Source organism: Nilaparvata lugens, chromosome 1, assembly GCF_014356525.2.
Source record: "Nilaparvata lugens isolate BPH chromosome 1, ASM1435652v1, whole genome shotgun sequence".
Classification (NCBI taxonomy): Eukaryota; Metazoa; Arthropoda; class Insecta; order Hemiptera; family Delphacidae; genus Nilaparvata; species Nilaparvata lugens.
In genome coordinates this window covers 7,238,188-7,263,097 of record NC_052504.1, presented here as the reverse complement: position 1 = coordinate 7,263,097, position 24,910 = coordinate 7,238,188, and the positions used below count along the sequence as shown (strand labels likewise).

Genomic DNA, 24,910 nt, shown 5'->3' with positions numbered 1-24,910 from the left:
TTTAGTGCAGGGTGGAAAACTCCGTTAGGATATGTTGGAAAAACTTTGTAAAAACGCTGATTTTGGCGTATCTTTGATGAAATATTAAAGTCACCTCATCACAAAATTTTTAGACCCTAGCTAAACCTCTGTACCAAATTTGAACATTTTCTGTCTATTACTTGATGAAAGAACTGAGAAAACGCCAAAAACGCTAATTTTTGGCGTATTTTTGGCGTTATTTCAAATTCCTTCAACAACAACATTATCACACCCCAGCTGAGCTTCTGTAGTAAATTTCAACATTTCCTTGTCATTTATTCTCGATAAAGCTGAGAAAGCGCAAAAAAAAAAAAACGCTGGAGAATTTGGGCGTATCTTTGGCGTTATTTCAAATTCTTCTAGCACAACATTATTACACCCTAGCTGAGCTTCCGTACTAAATTTGAACATTTTCTGTTCATTTGTCTGGATTAAGCTGAGAAAAGGCTAAAAACGCTAGAAAAAGGCAGATTTTGGGTGTATCTTTGGAAATTTTTCCAAATCCGTTTTTAGTGCGCTTCTAAAGGGCCAACTGAACCTACCAAATTTGAACGTTTTAGATTTTCAGTTCTGCGAGTGAGTGAGTGAGTCAGTCAGTCAGTCAGTGAGTGCCATTTAGTTTTTATATTATATAGATTCTTGAGACATGCATTGTTTCTGAACTGCCGTCTCTCCAAATTTTTATCCGATTTGCATGTCTCGGTTCATTTCTAGTTTTCAGCATTAGTCGGATGGGAATCATTCACGTTATTTATGAGAAGTTCTGACACTTTTAAGTGAATTCGATTTTCACGCCTACATTCTTTCGATTCTCGAATTGGCAGTGTAGATAGGACGGGAAGCATTGATGCTACTTATGAGGGCTGCTGACACTATGAAGTGAATCCCACTGTAAGTCTTCAGCAACCCGTGTGGTGGTTTAGTGCACTACAAGTGTCATGTGTTTAGGTAATCTTCTACACGTGAGTGTCTCGGACCAAAATAATAATGCAAGGATCAATGACTCGCTGACATGCTTTTTACATTCACCGATGACCTTCTTTGCAGTCTGATAATGATACGAATTGGAGTGATTGATTTCTTATTTTCGAAATTGATTGTTATATTCTGTCAAGTAAATTGTTTGTAACAACCATATTCATGGTTGTTATTGATTATTGGATAAGAAGACTCGAAAATCGTGTTTTTATTTATTCTACACGTTGATCAGTTTCCTGTTTGGATTTAATTGAGCCACTTATAAAATCTGATAATAAATAGAAGAGAGGGAACCGTTCAATATGACAAGATAATCGAGAAATGACGCCAGCTCCGAAAATATTATTGGTAATGAGATACGAAATTATTACTTTCCGGTGATTCCAAAACGTAACCACATAAAACTATGAGTATTTCGTCTCGCATCATAATTCCTCCAATAACCTACTACATATATCACCCGCTTATTTTTTAAATTTAACTTTATTTTCACTAGTAGTTCTGTGAACAGTAGACCTCGCGCAGTTATAAATCACAGCTCCCTCTTAGACTGTTCATCAGAGTACATCCTGTCTGAATGTCGTGTCGGCAAGATATCGGTATGAAAACAAAAATGGCTGTTTGGGTTGGTGTATCAGAAATGCTAAAATCAAAAGCTAATCTTTTACAAGACATACTGGCAACAGGTCAGCCCGAGTTGAAAGCAGAGAAAGGTGGAGAGACAATACCATGTTTTAATAGTGCATAAAAATTGCATGCGATGAGGCATGCAATTAATAGTCCACACAACACCTGATTTTTACCAAGTTACATTGAGATATCAATTGCATGCACTTAATAATCCACTCGACAGCTAATTTATGATAATTCTATAGTCTGATGTTTACGGTAATATTGGCGTTAGAAGGAGACTCCTTTTCCTCTTGTATTATCCTTAAAATGCAAAATTTCAAAAACCTTATGTAAGACGCGAAATTCAAAAAGGATCATACCTGTAAAATTTCATGAAAATCTATTGCCGCGTTTCGCTGTAAATGCGGAACATAAATATAAACATAAAAACATATGAACATGAAGAGAAATGCAAAACCGTCGGCTTAATCTTAGACCTCACTTCGCTCGGTAAGTAAGTACTGGGTTAGCAAGAAAGTATGTAATAGAATCACATTACTTTCCTAGAAGTCCTTGTTCTAAATTGTAAATAGTAGGCCTACTTTGTTATCAATTTCATATCGGTCATTATTTCAGAAAATCAATATAGTTTGAAAATGTAGAAGAAGGATATAGATAAATGTAGAAAAATTATAGATAACAAACATTTTTTCATTCAATACACAATATTGTCATAAAAATCAGATTGAAACAACTCAGTTCAACCCTTGAATTAACAAGAATCGCAGAAAAATGACCAACTGATGTAGCTACTATTTAGGAAGTGGATACAATATTCAAGAGCCGCACAATCTTGTAATTCATTTATTGAATCGCAAAACAGCTATTTGCAATGAGGAAATAAAAAAATACAAATATTTTCCAACGGTTAATCAAATTAATGATGCTGATGCCAATGCAATATTTGAGTTATACGGCGGTCTATTTCCAATTCTTGAAAGAGCTTGAGAAAAAAAGAATTGTGAGACTTTTGATTTTGACTAGCAGGAAACCCGTGCTCCGCAAGGATCTATTTTGAAACTGAAAACTTGATGTAATGAAATCTTGAAGAATTGAAAATGGGCCTATAACCATCCTCGGTTAATTAAGAATCTATATGCAAAATTTTAAGTTAATCAGTCCAGTAGTTCAGACGTGATGATGTGTCAATAGTACCTTACGTCACATGGACCTTTCGCAGTCGGGAATGATGTTTCTAGTCGAGGCGTTAGCCGAGACTAGAATTTCATTGGAGCACTGCAAAAGACATTCACGTCCAAGTAACGTACACTATTTTTTGTCATAATAATCTAAAGAAGAATAATTTAGAAATATAAAACATTACCTGCTTGTGCTGAAGCTACTACATGCATTCTATAAACATAACCTAGTTTACAAATCCCGAATCTTTCGGAAGTTGGCAAAACTTCACCCTGGAGCGCTGAAGGTGGTTTTTGTAGCAGTTTTGCTGTTCCTATCTCGGAACTAGGAAACATACTCGACTACTGTAAAGAAAACATATGGTTTCGTTACAGTAGTCTAGAGTATGCTGTAATGAGAATCATATGTTTATTTGTTCTGCAAACAGCTGTTTAACGGCTTGATTTCATGCATGGAAAACAGCTGAGATTGAATGACTATGACAAAAACATAATTCTCCTATCCCGTACATGTGCTAGTTCTCTACTTTATTATAGTATAGATTGCAAGTGTTTCTACTTCAGGATGTTATTAATCTACTTTACTGATTTTCTCAACCAATTTATTCTACTCATGACGACAATAGACTGTAAATGACTGATGTTTTTCTACGGTCCTTCAAACTATTTATCATATTTTTGAATGTGTCTATGAATAGATCAATGTAGTTCATCGTTTTATCGAGTGTTTTGACTGTAGGCCTACTTATCGATGTGTTTTTAAGCAAATCAGTAAATGCGGTCAAAACACGTGTGATTGAGCTAGTTGAGGGTATAAAACACGTAGCTGAAAAATAGACAAATATTTTTGTTCTCCTATTTGAAGTGGGATAAATTTTTATCGAAATTCCTCAAATTTTTCAATATAATTTCAAGGCACAACCAAAATCCAAACAAGCACCTTAAAAATACTTGAATTCTTTCCTACTTGAAGTGAGAGCAGCAGGGTAGATTGTTATGAACTCCATATTGTTCTTTGATATCCAAAAAATATTTTGAACATAGCACCAAAATTGCTTAACCTGAGATAACATACATTTTGACTGCCTACCGACTACTGTAAAGGTCCTAATATTATAAGAGTATAAATAATATTACTTCTTGGTACGGGGTACTCTTATTTATCTTGAAAGTAAAAATTTACCTTATAAAGTAGTAATACCTTGGTAGTGAATTTAATAGTAAAGTAAATTGAAATAAGTTAAAATAAATTAAAACTTTAAATTAAAGTAATTCAAAGTAAGTAAATTTAAATAGTAGTAAAGTAGTAAATTTACATTATGAAGTGAAAAGTACCTTATTTAAAAAAACTTTTATTCACAACATGTTTAAAAATATTAATTTCATTTCAATAGTTTAAGAAAAGGTTTCTTGGATTCTTACTTTCAAGGCAGTATAAATAATTATTCTGGAATCGTATTTTAAAAATCCTTCGACAATTTCAAGAGAATTCCTTTTGATGCTTGATTTTTAAGATGAGTAATAAGCTTCCATATATTTTTTGAGGCGTAGGCCCTACGTTGGATAGAGATGTTTATAGTTTCAACTAGGCTCATCCAATCAATTTCGCGTATTTTTGACCGCATTAGTGATTTCAATACACGAAATTTCAGGATATTCATCCAGTAATATCCATTCAAAATCTTTGGTTCACAGAAATGTCGGTGGAACTGTTGATGTTTGGAGTTACTAAGAAGTGAGTTTCTCAAAATCAATGTTAATTTCCAAACTATAGCTTCATATTCTTCCTGCTGCACATACGTTTCCAGACATTCACTTGATTTTTTATCAGTATGATGAACCTCATTACAGTAGGGATTGTTATTTATGGATGATTCATTACAATGATCTTAGTCAAGCACGCTTTGCTGAACTAATCGGAACGATAAAATATCGACTATTCTGATTGGTTCTTATCACTGGTTTGCTAGACAACCAAAGCCTGCTTAGCAAAGATCAAAGAGTTCTTAAGATTGTTTATAAATACGGACCTACATCCTGAATATGCACAGTGTGACCATAGTGAGGTCCACGTTATAATGAAAGTATTTAATCAACTTTGGTTTTGCTATCCTTGTCTATCATTCGACAAAGTCGTTGGTACTATCCTTTTCTAGGTGCCAATTATGTTTTTGACAGTGTAGAAGTATAATTAATTAATGCAGAGAATCGGCATCGCTATTCTTCTATCTTTATCCATTATCATTATAACGTGGACCTCACTTATATAGTAGCTGTATGTTAGTTTATTATTCGATGTTTTTGAACGGGAAGTATTATAGTCTACTAAACAGCTGATTTATGATGAATAATTCTATAGTCTGATTTTTACTCTAATATTGGCGTATGAAGGAGGCTCATTTTTTCTTTTATATTATCCTTGAAATGCAAAATTTTCAAAAACCTTGTATATACGTCGACGCGCAATTCAAAAAGGAACATACCTGTCAAATTTCATGAAAATCTATTACCGCGTTTCGCCGTAAATGCGCAACATATAAACATTCAAACATTAAGAGAAATGCCAAACCGTCGACTTGAATCTTAGACCTCACTTCGCTCGGTCAATAAATAAAAATTAGAATCCAAGTACCCTTTTGAAATTGTTCAATCACGACATGCTTCGGCTATATAATGCCATTATCAAGTCTTGATATCATATGAAGTATCGAGTTTATAATTTATAAACTCAGATTTATAATTTTCATTTATATTTAAGAGTAGCCCCAAGGTAAAAAGACGATAATAAAGGCGATATCACAATTCTGTTGCTTTTTATAACTCCAGAGTGAGGAAAGTTATAGGTCTACGTTAAACTGGGCTTGAAGTTTTGAGTACTAAACTACAAGTACCAAACCACACGAAGCGTTTTTCCAGGCGTTTTCAGACGAGTCGGCAGAGCAGGAAGCTCTTCGATTGGATGATTAGGTTGGCGTTCGAGAATGAGTTGATAATCGGAGATTAAAGAACATCGGAACCAATCGGAGAGCTTCCTGCTCTTCAGACTCGTCTGAAAACGCCTGGAAAAGCGCTTCGTGTGACTTGGCCCTAATACAGTCAAGATTATAGTCTGAATGTTGTCATCATCGTTGTTGCAACAGCCGTGCTTGATTAGCCCAAATCGGAACTCAAGATCCGGAGTGATATTTATTTGATAAAAATCTGGTGTGGCGAACTCACACAACTTTCCTTGCCGTTATGAGAATTGATCACCTGACGCTAGTGTTCCCGCGCATATCAAGCCTACTATTCAAAGATCGAAGCCAGCTGGTGACAGGACAATAAGGCTGGAGATACACGAAGTTTGCTATCTCTTCATAGTGAATGATTTAATAGAATCAACAATAATTTGCAATTGAATAATCACATTTTCTCGTATTAAAGCTTATTTTCAATTTTAGGTAAAAATGTTACTGAACATTAATTATTGTAGAGATTTTCATGCTCAATCTTTTCCACTAGATTTTTTTTGTTTAAATTGTATCTGAAGCCTGATAATTGGGAATCTAAAATCAAACTTTGCATAGATGGGGCGGAGCTCCTGAATTTTTTACAGATATGGGACTTGTGGCTTGTGGCAGTTGAAAGAGATCATCAATGACTATTTTAGGTATAAACTTAATCAAAATCGTTGGAGCCGTTTTCGAGAAAATCGCGAAAAACCCTGTGTTTGACAACATTTTCTTCATTTTAGCCGCCATCTTGAATTGCATTTGATCGAAATTGTTCGTGTCGGATCCTTATATTGTAAGGAGTAAGTTCCAAATTTCAAGTCATTCCTTTAATTGGGAGATGAGATATCGTGTACACCAGACGCACATACACTCATACACACATACAGACCAATACCCAAAAACCACTTTTTTGGACTCAGGGGACCTCGAAACGTATAGAAATTTACAAATTGGGGTACCTTAATTTTTTTCGGAAAGCAATATTTTCCTTACCTATGGTAATAGGGCAAGGAAAGTAAAAAAACAGTTTTTTGGACTCAGGGGACCTTGAAACGTATAGAAATTTAGAAATTGGGGTACCTTAATTTTTTTCGGAAAGCAATACTTTCCTCACCTATGGTAATAGGGCAAGGAAAGTAAAAATCACTATTGTGCGATATTCACTACTAATAAAATTAGTCACAAAAACATCATTAGTTTCAGGAATCGTGATCATTTTTCCATGATATCAGGCGGAAATCAGTATGCCACATGAAACCATATTGTTAACCTGACGCTAGTGTTCCCGCGCATCTAAAGTCTACTAATTCAAAGATCTGAGCCAGCTGGTGACAGGGCAATAACGCTGGAGACATACGAGGTCTGCTATCTATTAATTCATAGTGAATCATTCAATAGAATGAACAGTTCTGTTGCCAACAGTTTGCAAATGGATAATCACATTTTCTCGAATTTCGAGCTTATTTTCAATTTTAGGTGAAAATGCTACTGACATTAAGTGTAGAGATTTTTATGCTCAATCTTTTCCACTCGAATTTTTTTGTTCAAATTGTATCTGAAGCCTGATAATTGGGAATCTAAAATCAAACTTTGCATAGATAGGGCGGAGATCCTGAAATTTTTACAGATATGGGACTTATGGCTTGTGGCAGTTAATAGAGATCATCAATGACTATTTTAGGTATAAATTTAATCAAAATCGTTGGAGCCGTTTTCGAGAAAATCGCGAAAAACCCTGTTTTTGACAACATTTTCGCCATTTTAGCCGCCATCTTGAATTGCATTTGATCGAAATTGTTCGTGTCGGATCCTTATAGGAGAAGGACCTTAAGTTCTAAATTTCAAGTCATTCCGTTAATTGGGAGATGAGATATCGTGTACACAGACGCACATACACTCATACACACACACACACACACACATACAGACCAATACCCAAAAACCACTTTTTTGGACTCAGGGGACCTCGAAACGTATAGAAATATACAAATTGGGGTACCTTAATTTTTTTCGGAAAGTAATACTTTCCTTACCTATGGTAATAGGGGCAAGGAAAGTAAAAAAAACACGTTTTTGGACTCAGGGGACCTTGAAACGTATAGATATTTACAAATTGGGGTACCTCATTTTTTTTCGGAAAGCAATACTTTCCTCACCTATGGTAATAGGGGAAGGAAAGTAAAAATCACCATTGTGCGATATTCACTACTAATAAAATTAGTCACAAAAGCATCATTAGTTCCAGGAAATCATGATCATTTTTTTCCATGATATCAGGCGGAAATCAGTATGCCACATGAAACCATATTGTTAACCACATATTGAGGTCGACATAAAGCAATTTTACATGGATTGGCTGCGATAGTTTCATCATACGTGGTGGCAGTGATAAGTCAACTTGATAACTGCTATTATTTTACCTGACTTCAGTCACTAGTTGTCAGTGTGCCTGGAATAATGCTTTGTATTGGCAAATCGGTAGTTATTACGTTTGGTGTGTGTCTGTTCTTGTATAGTGTTGTGTTTAACCCACAAGTGTATCATGGAGTGTTTTATCGACTCAATAAGTTTGGAATACCAAAGCGGAGGATCAAGCATAGTTATAGAAAGTAAGGATTTCATATTTTTAATTTATAACCAACTAGATTCTCCATGAGAATCTTACACTCTTTTCACGTAACTGGACAGTATTTTATTCGCTTTCTTATATACGAATCGTTCTATCCCTTCAAAATTTTCAATTCTGTTTCTAGGATGATTCTGCTAATATCACAATAATCTGAAACTGACTGAAACTGTCGAGCCCTAGAATGATAACATGACATTTTCCCTTCACCCATCCAATCCATATAAACCCAATATAGAATCAATAATTGTATATAAACTCATATTGAATATTTACTCACTGCATTACTGCTGTATATTGCTGAATATTGACTACCCTGATCCACCAATAGTATACTCCATTTCAATAATTTTATTTTATTTGATCATATAATTACATCACTTTATTAATCATATGATTTGTTCTTAAATTATCATATATAAAACTTCTACAAAATTTTTATTTGTGAACGAATCTTTAGTCGTATAAATGGAATTAACGCTCTTGGTAGAGAGTTACTGGGAAGGATATTTTCAATATTCTTTCCAAAGAATGGACATTGACATGTCCAAAGCTCCGCCAATTTATGTAGATGCATTACAATATTATCTTGTATAGTTAATCCAAATTGATTTTTTTTCATATAATTGTACAGTTCAATAATTATTTTCTTAGTTTATGTTATGTAAATTCATCTAAAACTTTGCTGTATTGAAAGCTATTGTATAAGTGTATAAGCCAGTATATATTGTAATCTACATAAATAAAGTACTCAATCAATCAATTAATCAATAAATAATCCATGAGAATCTTACTCTCTTCCACAATATTTTATTCGTTCTCTCATATAAGAATCTTTCCGTCCCTTCAACATCTGTAAATCTGTAATTTTTTTCTAGAATTCTAATGATTTTTCCAATGATAGTTGATAGATGATATCATTTCTAATTTTGCTAACTTCTTCAAATTTATAGAGAAGACAAGGGTCGACTGCTCGGATAAAAAACATCCAAGTATCAGTGAAGTGAAGTAATTTTACAGAGTTCAATACAAATGAACGAATTGGTTCAATCAAGTCAGGTGATTTTGAGGGATATAAATACAATAGGATTTGAATTGGAATCAACTGACCGCGAAAATTATAGTGGTAAGAATGAGAATTTCTTATACAGTACTGTAAAGTTTATGAGTTCTCACTAGGGCTCATAGAAACTAATTCTGATCAATGTATCTAAAATACATAATACATTTTAATATTATACACATAATATTGTGTATTAAAATTATTTTGTTGTAGCTGTAATTTTTCACGGCCGTATTACGGTTTTCTCAGGTCACTCCCGTGTTTCGGATGGACACGTTAAGCCCTCCTAAAAAGCAGTCATTGAGTCATGTCACATACCCCAAATTTGATCAGTTGCGACCTGAAAACTCTGACACCAGTCCTGAGCCAGCAAGGTCACTCGATATTATAAATATTATAATATAATATTTGAACAATGTAAGACAAAATTAGGAAATCGAAGAATTTTTGGGCGATAGCCTGTTTTTTCTTTTTCGACTACTCTATTGTTTTACTTTATCCAATGAATGATTGAATGAATTATTACGGTCATATTGAATGCTAAATATATCAGAGTAATATATAATTATTATTTATCGAAAATCCTACATAAATGCTGCAAATCACCCCGAAGACCTCTGCTACTGCAGACATTGACAACAGGGTTAACAGCAAGATGGAAATTCGATGAGAACTACTATCCAAAAATTAGTTGCCAGCCCGGGAATCGAACCCGGTACCTCCCAATTGCCAGTCAGGAATGCTTGCCCTTACACCAAACTGACAGAGTAATATATCCTGTGGTAATCGAGGTTCAAATCCAACTTGACTATCGGATTTGATTGGAATGATAACCCAATCTATGAAGAAAAAATACAAACTCGGAAGTAAACAGTTTTCAAAATGATCGCTCTGTAATGGAGCTCTAAAATAGGCTACAGAGGAAGTATCGAGTCGCACAGGCTTGGAAGATATCAAGTGAAATTTAAAAATAAAAGCTGTTTTCAGACTGCGTGACCAACTCAAGTTCAAGGTATATGAGCAAGTAAATGGACTGTTGACCGATTAGCTTCATATTACTAAAATTATAGTCTGTTGAACCACGCTCATATGTTGAAACTCTATTGTTTCTCTAACATTCTTTGAGAATTCGCCTTCAATTCAAGGTTCACGAAATTACTTTAGAAATTTTAGGTTATTTGACTATTTTGATTCAGTGAACAGTGATCAAAATAGTAATGTATTGAATTTTGGTATAAAACTGTTGGATGTACTGTGCAGGTTGGTGATAAATTATTCTCAATATTTTTCCATTTGTAGATTAGCTTAAGAAATTATAGAAGATGTTTTTCATGAAGAAATACTTCATGAAATTCTATTACAAAAGTGGTTAACTCTTTACTCATAAAAATATACTAGTTTTATCTGTCATGCAATAGAATTATCACACTAATATTCATAATTAGGGTTATTTTTTCTCTCTTTTTAGTAGCGTGATTAACACAAAAATAATTTCAAAATGAGTCCTAACCAAATTAATATATTTATTTGAATCGTCTCTTAACATTAATTTATTAAACTGTTATTTTAATCTTGACGAATAGAATTTATTGAACTAAGTAAGTAAAAAGCTCCATGCTGTATATTATTATAGAAAGTCTCCCGTGCTGGAGAACTCGCTCAAAATGCCGCTGATATTTTGTCAGCTGCTCTATTGAGATCTCAGTTTGAATAGCTTAACATTATCCCACATGACTCTCACATGATTTTTTCTCTCGTGATTATTGATTCTATCAGTAGCATATACACGATAACTGTATTATTTATTGATATTGAATGACATACGTATCCTTTCTTGCCTTATAAAGGATGAAGGAGTAACTGTCCAACAAACTGAAATGGTTCAAAAATAATTGCTGAGATTTTGATGATGATTGATGAAGGTATTCAATAGTTATTGTCGAACATACAAACCCACTAACGGCCACCGACTCAAGCCTAAAGGAATTCGCTACGCTTGTTCAATAAATGGAATGAAATTGATATTGTTTATTGATCTTAGTTGATATTAGTATTCATGTCGTTCAAGTTAGTCAGACCCCTCATCAGTTTGCAAGAGATTAATTACAATGATTTTAAGAATATTTAAGGTTTGGACCAAATACCACACATTTGAAAGATCACTGTGTCGCTTCGAACTCTTAAAGAGTCCAACTCGTTCTTTTAATGCTACAGTCAATTATTAGCAACGAAAAGCAGATCTTACCTTCATCACTGTCAGATTTCCTTCAACAAATCACCTGGAGGCGTAATATGATGGCCCAATAATTAACAGGGCATTAACCGACGGATATTTGGTATTCATAATAACAAACAATATCAGATTGGAAGATAGTCTATTTAGAATAAATAATGAGAACGCCGGTTTATCTAACCATCGTTTGTTTAGACTTCTGATATTGTACTGTCTTTTCCACTAGTCATCCTCATTGATTGATTTGTAATATTAATAGTGTTTACTATTTACAGATTATATCGGTTTGTTGCTCCATTTTTAGATCAAGCTTTATTACAAAATCCAGATCATTTAGTCACTTCCTGGTTCCTGTACTGAGCTACTTACGATGTTATTCATGTTACAAACAGGTTGTTAGAGTTTTTAAAATTGATGTTTTGAAGAAATTTTGTTTTATCTTATTGCTCAGATACGGTACTGATAAGGAACATGTGGTTGCTACTCCCTCCTGTTCCCGTTAGACAGCGTATCACTTGAAGAGCCCACTATCTATAAGCTTAGAGTAAATATATTTTATGAATATATTATTTGTCGCTGTTATAAGACTCACGTGAGGACTCTATTAAGTATGATTCATGAGTTTAAAAATTTCTTCTCGATGTTTTAGAACTCTGAGTTTTAAAAAGAGTTTGAAGAGTTTTGAGTTGGAACTCAATTGAGACCGTTGGATCTTCTTCCTACATCATCATCCTTCTCATTACATGTACATCATCTTCTCTTCTTATCTTTCATCAAGGGTTGTGTCACAGAAATTACCCAGAGCCCAGATTTCTAACTCTGCCCTAAATGGAGGCAGGATGAATCAATGAATCAATCACTACATTACCCATTACCCACGCACAAGCCTTGAGCTTATGTGAGCTTCACCATTTTAGTGAAAAAATCTCAAGTGGACTATCATTGATCTGTTCAAGATTGTGAAGTATCATGGATATTGTATCTCTATGATAATTCTGTACTCAAAGAGAATTTTATTATTGAGTAAATTCGCGAGTGAAAGCTTGAATGATCAACTCCAGATACTTGTTTTGAGGAAGAGAATGTTAAGGTGCGTACAGATTTACGCGCCGCGAACAAGAGCAATTCACTTTTAATCAGCTGATGCCAAGCTTTTTATATCTGTATCTCACCGTTTCTGTAAAAATACAGATATAGTCAGCTGATTAAAAGTGAATTGCTCATGTCCGTGGCGCGTATATCTGTACGCACCTTTATATTGTAAGTGCGAGACCATATTAGGCGTTTTTCGAGGCGTTTTCAGACTATCCCTTAGTTTATATTGTGGGTCATGAGTTAGTCATGTATGAATTAACTTTTGGAACAATCTCAGCTATACCAAGAATGAATCAAATTCTCAACACTTCGACTACATGAGCATTCGCCTACCTCAACTTCGAAAATATTCCACACTGCTCTATTTCAATACTATATGGCTATCATCAATCATTATTGGAGGTGCCCATTTGTAATGTCACAAACATAAACACTAATGAATAAGCTCTATTATTTGCTGTTGTAAAAACAATGTTACTGTCATCTTTTATCACGTTCAAGCGACTGTATTAACAGCCATTAATTTCAATGATAAGTGATTTATCTAATATGTTCAAATAAGGCGAGTCTTCAAATAAGATTGATTCAATAAATAAATATGATTTATTGAACGCTATTAATTACTCATGGAATTGAATGGAAACTGATTCTGCATTACACTATAGTTAGTTGTAGGCTATCTAGATGAATGATAAACTTCACATCCTATATCTATGCAGTTTATACATATTTATCTTCTTCTTCTTCTTCTTTTAGCTCAATCGTTCGATTGGTTGGCAGCCTTCCATCTAAATCTGTCCATTGCTACTCTCTTGTTAATTTGTTTTCTAAGTTATTGTTTTCTTTTACTTTAGTTCATTGTTTATGATGTTTTAGTTGTAACTTGGAATTGTATGGAGGGTTAAGTGTAAGAGAGGGCCGGCTGCGCCCTAACTTCGCCCTCCTAGGTTTTTTAATAAAGCCAGCGATTCAATTCAATTCAATTCTTCCATTGTACATAGCTCATAGCACCCAGATCCTTCGTCATTTGTCTTAAATACTGTAGCCGGGGTCTCCCACGACCCCTTTGTCCATCAACTGTACCTTCCAGAATACTTGACGTGAATGCGTCGTGTCTTATTATGTGTCCAATCCAAGAATGTCGTCTGTCCCTGAGAAAATTCAGAAGAGATCTCGTTTCCACCGCTCTCTGAAATACTTCCTCATTGTAATTCTGTCAGTCCATTTTATTTCGAGCATTCGCCTCCAACACCACACTTCAAAAGCATTTAGAGTCTTTTCCTCAGCCATACCAATAGTCCTCGTTTCAGACCCATAGAGAGCCAGGGGTGCCCATCCCAACAATGGTCCATGTCACAAAATTCCCCCCCCCCCAAATTCTCAAAATTTGGTATCCATTTAGGTACTTAAAAACTGTATATTGAAAAATCCCCCATTTTCCCTAGTTTTTTCCAAAAATCCCCCAAAAATTCAGCCTCATGTCGCAACTTGCGACATCAAAACTTGCTGTGGGCACACCTGTAGAGAGCTATACTCCAAATGCAACATATTTATGTCACCGTAGAATTATATTCTGTTGTGTTGATACTGCATTTGAAACTCTTTGTCGTTCGGAAAACAATCATCCTCAAAATATTGAATGAAAGTGGAAATCGATAATCAGGTTATTTTATACTTCGTATTATAAAACACACTTGAACTTCCTGAAGCACACAGACACAATTAATTCAAATATCACATTCTACCCCACAATATTTTCCACAGTAATAGATACAACTCAAAATGTATGAATGCAGGGCTACTTTCTTTTATATATACAATAGAGTAATAATACCCTTTGAAATTAATAAAATACTAGATAAAAGCTGGGCTTACACCAAAGTAACAAAATATTAATAACTTAATCCTCATAGATTCTATTAAATTGATCATATCTTATCATACACATGATGAACATAATATGTTCACATATCATGTGTTTGTCAAGTTCCGTTCAATCTTATACAGGGTGATTCACGAGGATATGCGGTAACTTTGAGAGCTCATTCTATATGTAAAAATAATGAAAAAAACTTATATAAACATAGGTCCGGAAATGTTTCGTTAGCGAGTTATACAGGGTTAAAGATTTCGCCTGGATTTCAGTTCCGCTGAGTAAATGAAGACTCTCTGAAATTCTGGGAAGTTAAATTTAGGGGCAAATGCCATTGTTTCTTATGGTTTTTTACCTGAAAAATTGATTAGAACAGGTCCCAGAACTGTAAGATGAGTAGTTTTTGAGTAATCCAGTGTAAAATGCAAAAACATTGAGTAAAAAAACACAATTTTTACATTTGGCCAGCAATCGCTTTGTTATTTTACCAATAAACTGATCAAATTTCAGAACAAAACTTGTAGAAAATTTAATTCTAACAAAACGGTATGATTAAAGTATACAGAAAGTGAACAGATAATCGATTAAAGGAAGTTTTATTGAAAACAGAACAACACACGTTTTTAATTTGGCCGACAATAGCTCTGTTGATTTCTTATTAAAGATCTGTAAAAAGTTAATGATTTTTACTTAAATTTAACACCTTAATTTTTTTACTAAAATTTCAAAATAAAATAATATTAAAACACAGTTTTAAAATAAAGAAATAAACATAAACAACAAACATAAATAATAAAAAAAAAATACACATGTTGAGCGGATAATTTGTTTTTCATAAGTTGGCACTACAATAACAGCTGATCAACAATGATGTTTTTGAAATGTAGAATTTTAATTCCTTGAGAGGTAACAACTGAGTTTTAGTCCACGTGTGTATTGTTCTGTTCGTTGTATTGAATTTTAGTCCGTGTTAGCATTGTTTTGTCCATAGTAATTATTAAATTGTTGGAGTAGTAATGCCATACTTATTTTCAACTGAAGAATACGCCGATATGGTGTTTATTTACGGTGTATGTGAAGGCAATGCTACAATCGCTGTGGAAGTATACAGACAACGTTACCCTTATCGTAGAATTCCAAATGCTAGAACCATTATTTCTACATTTTGTACGTTACGGGAAACAGGATCACTTCCAAGCGTAAAGTTCCAGTCTGACCGCCCTCGCCAACATGATGTTAATGTAGAAGAAAACATTATTGCTGCTGTTGAACGTAGTCCATGTATTAGTACAAGACGTATTTCAAAGCGGTTTAGGGTTGCGCAAAGTAAAGTTTGGAGAACACTTAATAAGAACAACCTTTATCCCTACCATAAACAAAAAGTACAGCATTTACAACCAGGAGACAATGAACATCGCTTGGAGTACTGCAATTGGTTAGTCAATCATCGTCAACTCTTCAAGTACATTTTATTTACCGATGAGTCACAGTTCACTCGTGATGGTATCAACAATTTACAAAACCAACATTCATGGGCAGAAGAGAACCCTCATGCAACAATTGAATGTAACTTTCAATACCGTTTTAACATTAATGTATGGTGTGGTGTTATTGATGATAAGCTAATTGGCAATGGCATACGCCATTGGACTTCTGCATATGGGGATGGATGAAAGATCATGTTTACGAGGTCAAAGTAAATTCCCGTGAGGCGTTACTTGATCGAATTAATGAAGCCTTTGTGCAGTTAAAGGAGAGCCCCGTAGAACTACGAAAAGCAACAAGAGCAATTCTTAAACGAGCAGAAAGATGCATTGAAGTTAATGGCAACATTTTTGAGCATTTACTGTAATTTTATTGCATAACTTTACATTACAGTTTTCAATAAAACTTCCTTTAATCGATTATCTGTTCACTTTCTGTATACTTTAATCATACCGTTTTGTTTAGAATTAAATTTTCTACAAGTTTTGTTCTAAAATTTGATCAGTTTATTGGTAAAATAACAAAGCGATTGCTGGCCAAATGTAAAAATTGTGTTTTTTTACTCAATGTTTTTGCATTTTACACTGGATTACTCAAAAACTACTCATCTTACAGTTCTGGGACCTGTTCTAATCAATTTTTCAGGTAAAAAACCATGAGAAAGAATGGCATTTGCCCCTAAATTTAACTTCCCAGAATTTCAGAGAGTCTTCATTTACTCAGCGGAACTGAAATCCAGGCGAAATCTTTAACCCTGTATAACTCGCTAACGAAACATTTCCGGACCTATGTTTATATAAGTTTTTTTCATTATTTTTACATATTGAATGAGCTCTCAAAGTTACCGCATATCCTCGTGAATCACCCTGAATCCATAAAGATTAAGTTATTAACATTTTGTTACAAACTTTGGTGTTAACTCTGCTTAAGAATGCAAATTATAACTAGGTACTAGTTTCGGTGTTAAACCATTGTCAGGTTATGATGATTTGAAATTTATTTTTAACACCTAACGATGGTGTGATCACCGAAACTAGTAGCTATAATTTGTATTCTTATTCTATTTTCACTTTTTGTGTAGTTGAGAAGTTGATATTGTGGTAATTATTCATATTGAATGAAAAAGAGTTTATCAGAGATTGACAATGCTGTAATAACCGAAACCGGTCATTCTAATTATCAATAAATCAGTGGTTTTTTGACAATTTCTTGGTCTTTTTCATTCAATTATTCTATTTTATTGATTACAAAGGGTATTATAATTCTATTTTATAAATTGATACAACATTTTCGTGAATTGTTGACGAAATTGTAAAATGAAGTTGCAGATTAAAACTCTCTGGAACAGTTAATTCCGGTTTTATATCATTGTAAAATTATATACGGTTCAAACCAATAACCTTTCCAAAAGAGATATACCGATATTTCTCAAATGATGTAAATTCCGTTGAAAAATTAGCTGTTGATAAATGATGTATCCTAATTTTCCTAGAATCAGGATCAAACCTATCTTCAAAACTTCCATAGATGAATTAATAATAAAGAATTTGAAATTGAAATCCAGTCGCACTCATTTCCAGTGCCTCTGTTGATATCAAACGAACTCATTAAAATGTAGTACGTCACTGTATAAAGCCTTTTCACTTTTTGTGTAGTTGAGAAGTTGATGTTGTGGTAATTATTCATATTGAATGAAAAAGACTAAGAAATTGTCAAAAAACTACTGATTTAAATGAATACTGAGTAATGACATAGAGAAACAATAGCATAAGTGGATATCCCATGGCATAGGGCGTTTATGTCGCAACTTTCACTGTTATCTCAAGCCGATAGACCACGTAGTTCTTTCCCGTGAAGCTTTATTACGCTGGTAGTCTCTCATATTGTGCCGTTCATACACTCTTACCCGGTCAAAACAGTAAAGATCAACAATAATCGACAGTAATCGGCTTGGGATAACAGTAAAAGTTGCGACATAAACGCCCTATACCATGGGATATCTACTTACGCTTTTGTTTCTCTATGGTAATGATTAATGCTGAATAATGATTACTGAATATAAATGAGTGTTTTTTTGACAATTTCTTAGTCTTTTTCATTTAAAGCCTTTTTAACTTATTTCGTCACGATATTCTTCGGCTACTAATACAATTTTCAAGTCAAAAATAGTTTCAAAAGGGTACTCGGATTTATATGTTTATTTATATTTAAAAGTAGCCCTACGTTACTGTATTACGAGTTCGAAGGGAAAATAAATATCTTAAACCAAACAATCGATATCGGGTAACTTGTTTTTGCTTATCTAGATCCAGCAGAACTCAGCCTTGAAATCTCGAAGAAAACCTGTGACTCATCAATGTTTAATGAAAATTTCCAAGAACTGTTAGCTTAAAGACATGTTTTTCAGCATCTCTTATCATGATTTTCAAAGCAACTCATCCTTGAAACCTTGATGGAAACCTGTGGGATTCATCAATGATTAACGAAAATTTCCAAGAATCGTTTGCTTGAAGACATGATTTTAAGCATCTCTTTATTCATAAGGTTACGTGTGAAATTGCTTCGTGATTTTTAAAATGCACTCTAATCGTTCGCCGAAGATTTTCTTGAACTTGTTTATTGATATGCTCTTGAACTTGTATGTTAGATCACGAGATGCATGTTATTACTCTCTCACACTTGGATTACATGAAGATAATAGGTGTTTACATAATAGGAGATCAAGGCGAGTTGTCTTTCTCTTAAGCAGAGCTCCTCTGTGTCATGATGCTCATGACTTTGGTTGATTCGTTGATTGCATCTAGAATGTTCTACAATGTTTTTATGTTCTTTCATCTTCGGTCATGTTTTTTCTGTAATAGAGGTTCCACAGTGAGCATTCACTGAAACTGAGACTCAAATAACGGAATCTGTATTTGTACTGTTGACCGGGTTGACTTTGTCCCACCTTAGAAAACTTATTTCTAAAAGCCTTATGATATCGGTGAGTACATATTATTCTGGCTTTTTTATTATCTTCCAATTGTTATATCTATGATATCCATGGTTTAACTGGTTAGGGTTCTGTAACTAGTTAAATACAACAGGGTCACCTTTAGGTTAAAATTGGGGTGACTTTGTCCCAGTATAAAAATTGTGATATTATGCAGGATATGATGCAAATACCATTCAAAATATGATAAATATAATGTATTCCACCTAATGGAACAAGATATTCAACTTGCTTGAGATTAATACGATTTTAATATTCGTTTTTAGCTGATTCTGCAGTTGGAGCCAACATGCCTCGACGCTAAAAGAGATCTTTAGGCAGCAGAAACTGATCTATTTTTTAAAGAAAAATTTGTGATTTTTTGAAAAGGATTTCATTTGTTTTCAATGTAATCATTCATTTTAAAGGTTAACAGTTGGTTTCATTTTGTCTAACTCTTGAAAATGAACTTTTTTCAATATATTTTTCAAAGTGAGATACAGTCACCCCAACCCCTGGTTGACATTGTCTCTTAATTTAAAAAAAAATATCTTTGTTGAAGCGGGGAAAAATACTAACTTTTTATAATTAAAATTAGTCTTTAAACATTGCAGAACACAATAAAAAATATTGCAAGAGAATTGTTGCAACTTAAGTATTGATTGCAAGCGGTTTAAAATCTCAACTCCCCAAAATTGGGACAGTCACCACAGTTTACCGTATATTATTACATATATTATTACATATTACACCATATATTATTACATATTACATTGCCAAATCCATGATTGGCAATCCAAGTCCACATACATGATTGTATTGTCATGAAGCTGCGGATATGTAGTATATAATACATGATAAACTGTACGGTAAACAGATCAATAAAGGATGCAATTATTATGAATCCAAGAAACAAAGAGAGATTGATGGGTCTTTATTGCTGGGAGAGAGAGAATGATGAACCAATAACGAATGAGTACTAGATTAGGAACATACATCCAAAGACACTTCTATCTCATTGATCAACAATACGAGTCTCTGGTACTCCAAACTCTGTCGATAGATAGCAGTAGCTGTAAGGTGGAGAAAGAACTCTCAATTCTAACGGGCCAATCATGAATGAGAACAATATTTGGACGTTGAGACCACGCCTACAAGTTCCGTCTCTCTCCAGAGTTCCACTTACTCTCTCCTGATTGGCTTGAAATGTCAGTTGTGAGAACCGCTGAATTCTGCCGCTAGGTTACAGCTGTTACTGGGTCGTGAAAACAACTACTTCATTTCAATATCAAGTAGATGACAGTAGTGACTTATTAAATCATGCCTTTCATGGAAAATGGGGATATTATTTTAATTACATTTAAATGTTTTGGTATCGAAGTACGGTATGGAAACATTAATTAAGAACAGTTCGATTTCGTTTGAAAATCAAAAACTCTCTGTAAATGGAAATTAGAAATTGAAAATCCAAGTACTTTTTTTAATTTCATTTTATTTCTCTTACCAAGAAAGTCAATATTAAAATTAGATAATTTGATGGAAATGATACAACTGCTTCTTGCTAAGTATGAAAACTTTTGCCATAGAAACTCAGCAATGTAGTAAATCCTTTTGGAGGATTTTGCAGGGTTTTGGGAGATGATAGAGCGGAGTCATTGCATAGTTCAGTTATTTGAGCAAACGAAACGATCAGCTAGATATAATAATTGATTATTCTAATAATAATCATAATAGCATATCAATATAATAATAACCATAGAATAGCTTTTCAATAGATTGTTCATGTTCATGTTTTTGTAGTGCTATCAACTCTTCGAATTCGCAAAAAAAACACTCACTAGTTTCTAGATTCACACGATTATTATCAATAATCCAAGACAAACTCAAATTATCCTTAAAAAGTTGAGAAACTATTGATAGAGCCGCGGAACCTCCTCACTTATTAACTTATTACTTTCTCACACGATCAACTCATTGTAAACTGTCATCATTGAGTAAATGGGAATCATCAATGCTGTATAATAAGGAATGCTGACCATGAATCTCTCTGTATCATTATCCAATCAAATGTTTTTTTGCAAGAATGGCTTCGAAAATCACGAAAATTATTGTTCTCTACTGTTGTTTAATTCAGAGTTATATTATGATTGAAAAAATGCCATTAAGTTTTATATCTTCTTTGTTTCGAATCACATGCTAAAAAAGACTCTCTTCGAAGGAGATGAAAATGTTGATGATGGATCTCTGGAAATTTGCTGCTCTATGATCTTATGATTTGTACTTTTGGGAAAAACCTGATTTTTCTATAGAGTCAGATAGATGTAGGATAGATAGATATAGGAGTGGTGTGATGGCTATAATATTAAACACTGAGTCCTTGGGTGAAATGAAGGTGAACACATCCCTCGGTCTGCTGAATAAGATAGCTCGAAATAAGCATCTCCTCGCCAACGAGAATTTGTACCAATGTTAGTGTGGAAATGATGTAGGGAAATCATTGCAGTGAGGAAGATCTTGATATACAAGATTACAAGCTATACAGGATTTCGTTATTTCCTTGTGTTTTTGTTGATCTCGTGAAATTGTGTATTTATAATATGAAACATGAATCGAAAAACGTGATACCAAAGTAAAGCATCGAAATATACAGAATGTTTCAGATGTAGTGTCGAACATTTCAGGGTATTGTTCCTGGATGATAGGAGACTACAAATGTCGTATTTGAAGTGTCCAAAACTCAGCGGTTATCGTATTAATTTAGCAAATTGTATCAAGATTTCAAGGATACCTTATTTATCAAGACTGGTCGAATAATAACAAAGAAAATAGTTATTTTCGTACTGCATGCATGACAACTTTTCAACATTTGAACATCAATATTATATTTTCAATTCTAATTGTATTTAAAGGTGCGTACAGATTTACGCGCCGTGAACATGAGCAATTCACTTTCAATCAGCTGATGCCAAGCTTTTTATATCTGTATCTTACCGTTTCTGTAAAAATAGTGATATAGTCAGCTGATTAAAAGTGGATTGCTTATGTTCGCGGCGCGTATATCTGTACGCACCTTTACTTATTTATTTATTTATTTATGAAAAACATGGAAGCATACAGGATTTCTCCCAAAAATTGCTTCCATAAAAACACAATTACAATAGTTCATTATACATAGTAAGAGTACAGAAAAGAAGAATATTGAAAAGAAGAATATTTTTAGATGAAGCTTTGAAACTCGGTATGGCTCGATATGGCCATCCAGCTGATTTTACAATGTTTCACAGATGATCTTGTTTGTTCATGGTCATGCATGCAGTACGAAAAGAATTTATTTCCCTGTTATTCTGTGACAAATCTTAATAAATAATGTATCCTTGAAATCTTGATGATATTTGTTAACTTTTTTGTCTCTTGTAAATTTTTTGTTAAGTGAACGGTTTTCGTGAAATTTGCAATCAAAAATTTAAAATGGCCGCTACATTGAAAATTTACATCGAAAATTTCTCATTTTATTTTTTTAAGTTGAGTCTCTATAGCATAAATATTTATGCCAAATTTCAGATTAATGCAACATTTCGTTCCTGATATAAAAATTCCTAAGTGGAAAAAACAAAATGGCAGCTATAAGGATAACCGCTGAGTTTTGGACACTTCAAATACAACATTTTGTAGTCTCCTATCATCCAGGAACAATACCCTAGAATGTTCGACACTACTCCTGAAACACTCTGTATGATTATAATAAATTTTCATTAGGTTTTTCATTAGGGAACTTTGGACTATATACGGCGAGGTGGAACTACCCTTGGGTCTCCCCACCATTAAAAGCCAAACGCTAATAATAATAATAATAATAATAATAATAATAATAATAATAATAATAATAATAATATAATAATAATAATATAATAATAATAATAATAATAATAATAATAATAATAATAATATAATAATAATAATAATAATAATAATAATAATAATAATAATATTTTCAATGTTGAATAGTTCAAATTTGTATCAAATAGTTATTTTTCTATTAATAAATGATGTAATTCTTGTGTCATGTGAGGTACTCTCAGAAATTATTATTGTGATGCTGTTTAGGACATTATGTTTTTGATGAAGATTAGGGTTTAAACTGCCAATAATCTTCCACCTTTTTAATAAATTACAATCAATTCCAATTTCATTTTCTCCGTTGATGAACTATGAAAAGGCTGCTATCCAAAAATTATCAGTTTAGTGTAATTGGTTGAAGCATGCCTAAATGGAAAGCATAAGAGGTACCTTATACCTGAGCGCTGCTTTCCAGAGATTGCCAGATTGATGTAAGGGTAAGCATTCCTGACCGGCTATTGGGAGATACTGGGTTTGATTCCCGGGATGGCAAATAATTTTTGGATAGTAGTTCTCATCGAATTTCCTTCCAGCTGTTCATCCTTTGGTCAATATTTGCAGTATCAGAAGTCTCCGGGGTGGTTTACAGCACTTAACTTTGGGTTTACGTTTGATAAAGATCATTAACTCTTGGATCAAATTTAAACTCTTTGCATCACTTCTCAAAATGCAGTAAGGTTAATGCAATTCTCATAAACAGTCCTGATATCAACCAAACACGCGTCTAGTCCCGTGTTTTCTGTAGACATCATTTATAGTAAAAAGAGAGATAAGATGAGATTCCTCTATTTCATTTTGATGCAGAGAAGAACTGTGTGTTATGGGGTGATTTCCATCCAGAGTTCCTCCATACCCTCAGCCTCTCCATCAAAGACTCTCCCTCGACTTTGGTAGAGAGTTAGTGGGGAGGATATTTTTAATATTCTTTCCGAAGAATGGACATTGATATGTCCATGCTCCGCCAATTCATGTAGATGCATAACAATATGATTATTATCTATAGTTATTATATTACAAATTGCTTTTTCATATCATATACACTATACAGTTCAATAATTATTTTCTTAGTCTATATTATGTAAATTCATCTATAATTTTGCTGTATTGTAAGCTATTGTATATAAGTGTATAAGCCAGTATATATTGTAATCTACATAGATAAAGTACTCAATCAATCAATCAATCAATCGACTTGAGCAGGGAGTTGAGAAGCAATATTATTGTTTTCATCTTATGTGACTCGAGTCGTTCATCTCGTGACAAACTGCTAACGATGCTACAAACAATTCAAGTTGTTATCTAAGTTGCGTTAAACACAAATTTAATCACAATTGAGTGATAACGATGACGCAATTAATCGAAATTAACGCTGGTGACTCTGACCTGGCGTTAGATACTTTCATTTCTGGCAGTTTTTCTTGGACGCCGGCCAGCTGAAGTTTATTTTCTGCCAGTCTCTGAAATAGATTACAGATGCTAACCCGCGACCAAATAATGTATTCACGTCAAACTGTCAGCATTGGTTAAATAGGAAGTATACATGTTGTTTACAAGGAAATGCTGACAGTTGACTTTATTTGATCATCAACTCTGTTTTCAATGTCCACCAGTTACCCACGTGACTGACAGCTTTCTTTGTATAAATTTCCAATGTTTTCTATTCAAACAGCTGCTGAAAGTTTTAAGTGAATTTCACTGAAGTTACCCACGTGACTATTGCCGGACATTGACAGGTTTATGTTAATTTCTACCCTGGTCGATTTTATTCTGTGCGCGACAGTTTTTACTTCCGTTTTGTTAACTTTGGCACAGTGCAGATATCTTAAAAAAATATTCCGGTGGAGATGGAAAGCAGAAATTGTAA

At 33.7% G+C, this 24,910-nt stretch overlaps 1 protein-coding gene across 1 annotated transcript in view; it reads left to right on the top strand.

Annotated features, from left to right (window-relative positions):
* The window catches only part of LOC120351486 (sodium-coupled monocarboxylate transporter 1-like), a gene marked incomplete at its 3' end in the record, with an annotated part of 99,116 nt that overhangs the window by 26,294 nt on the left and 47,912 nt on the right, over positions 1–24,910 (top strand). The window contains 1 exon segment of the mRNA XM_039429049.1: positions 4,506–4,545. Within this exon segment, the coding sequence (XP_039284983.1) occupies positions 4,508–4,545 (38 nt within the window).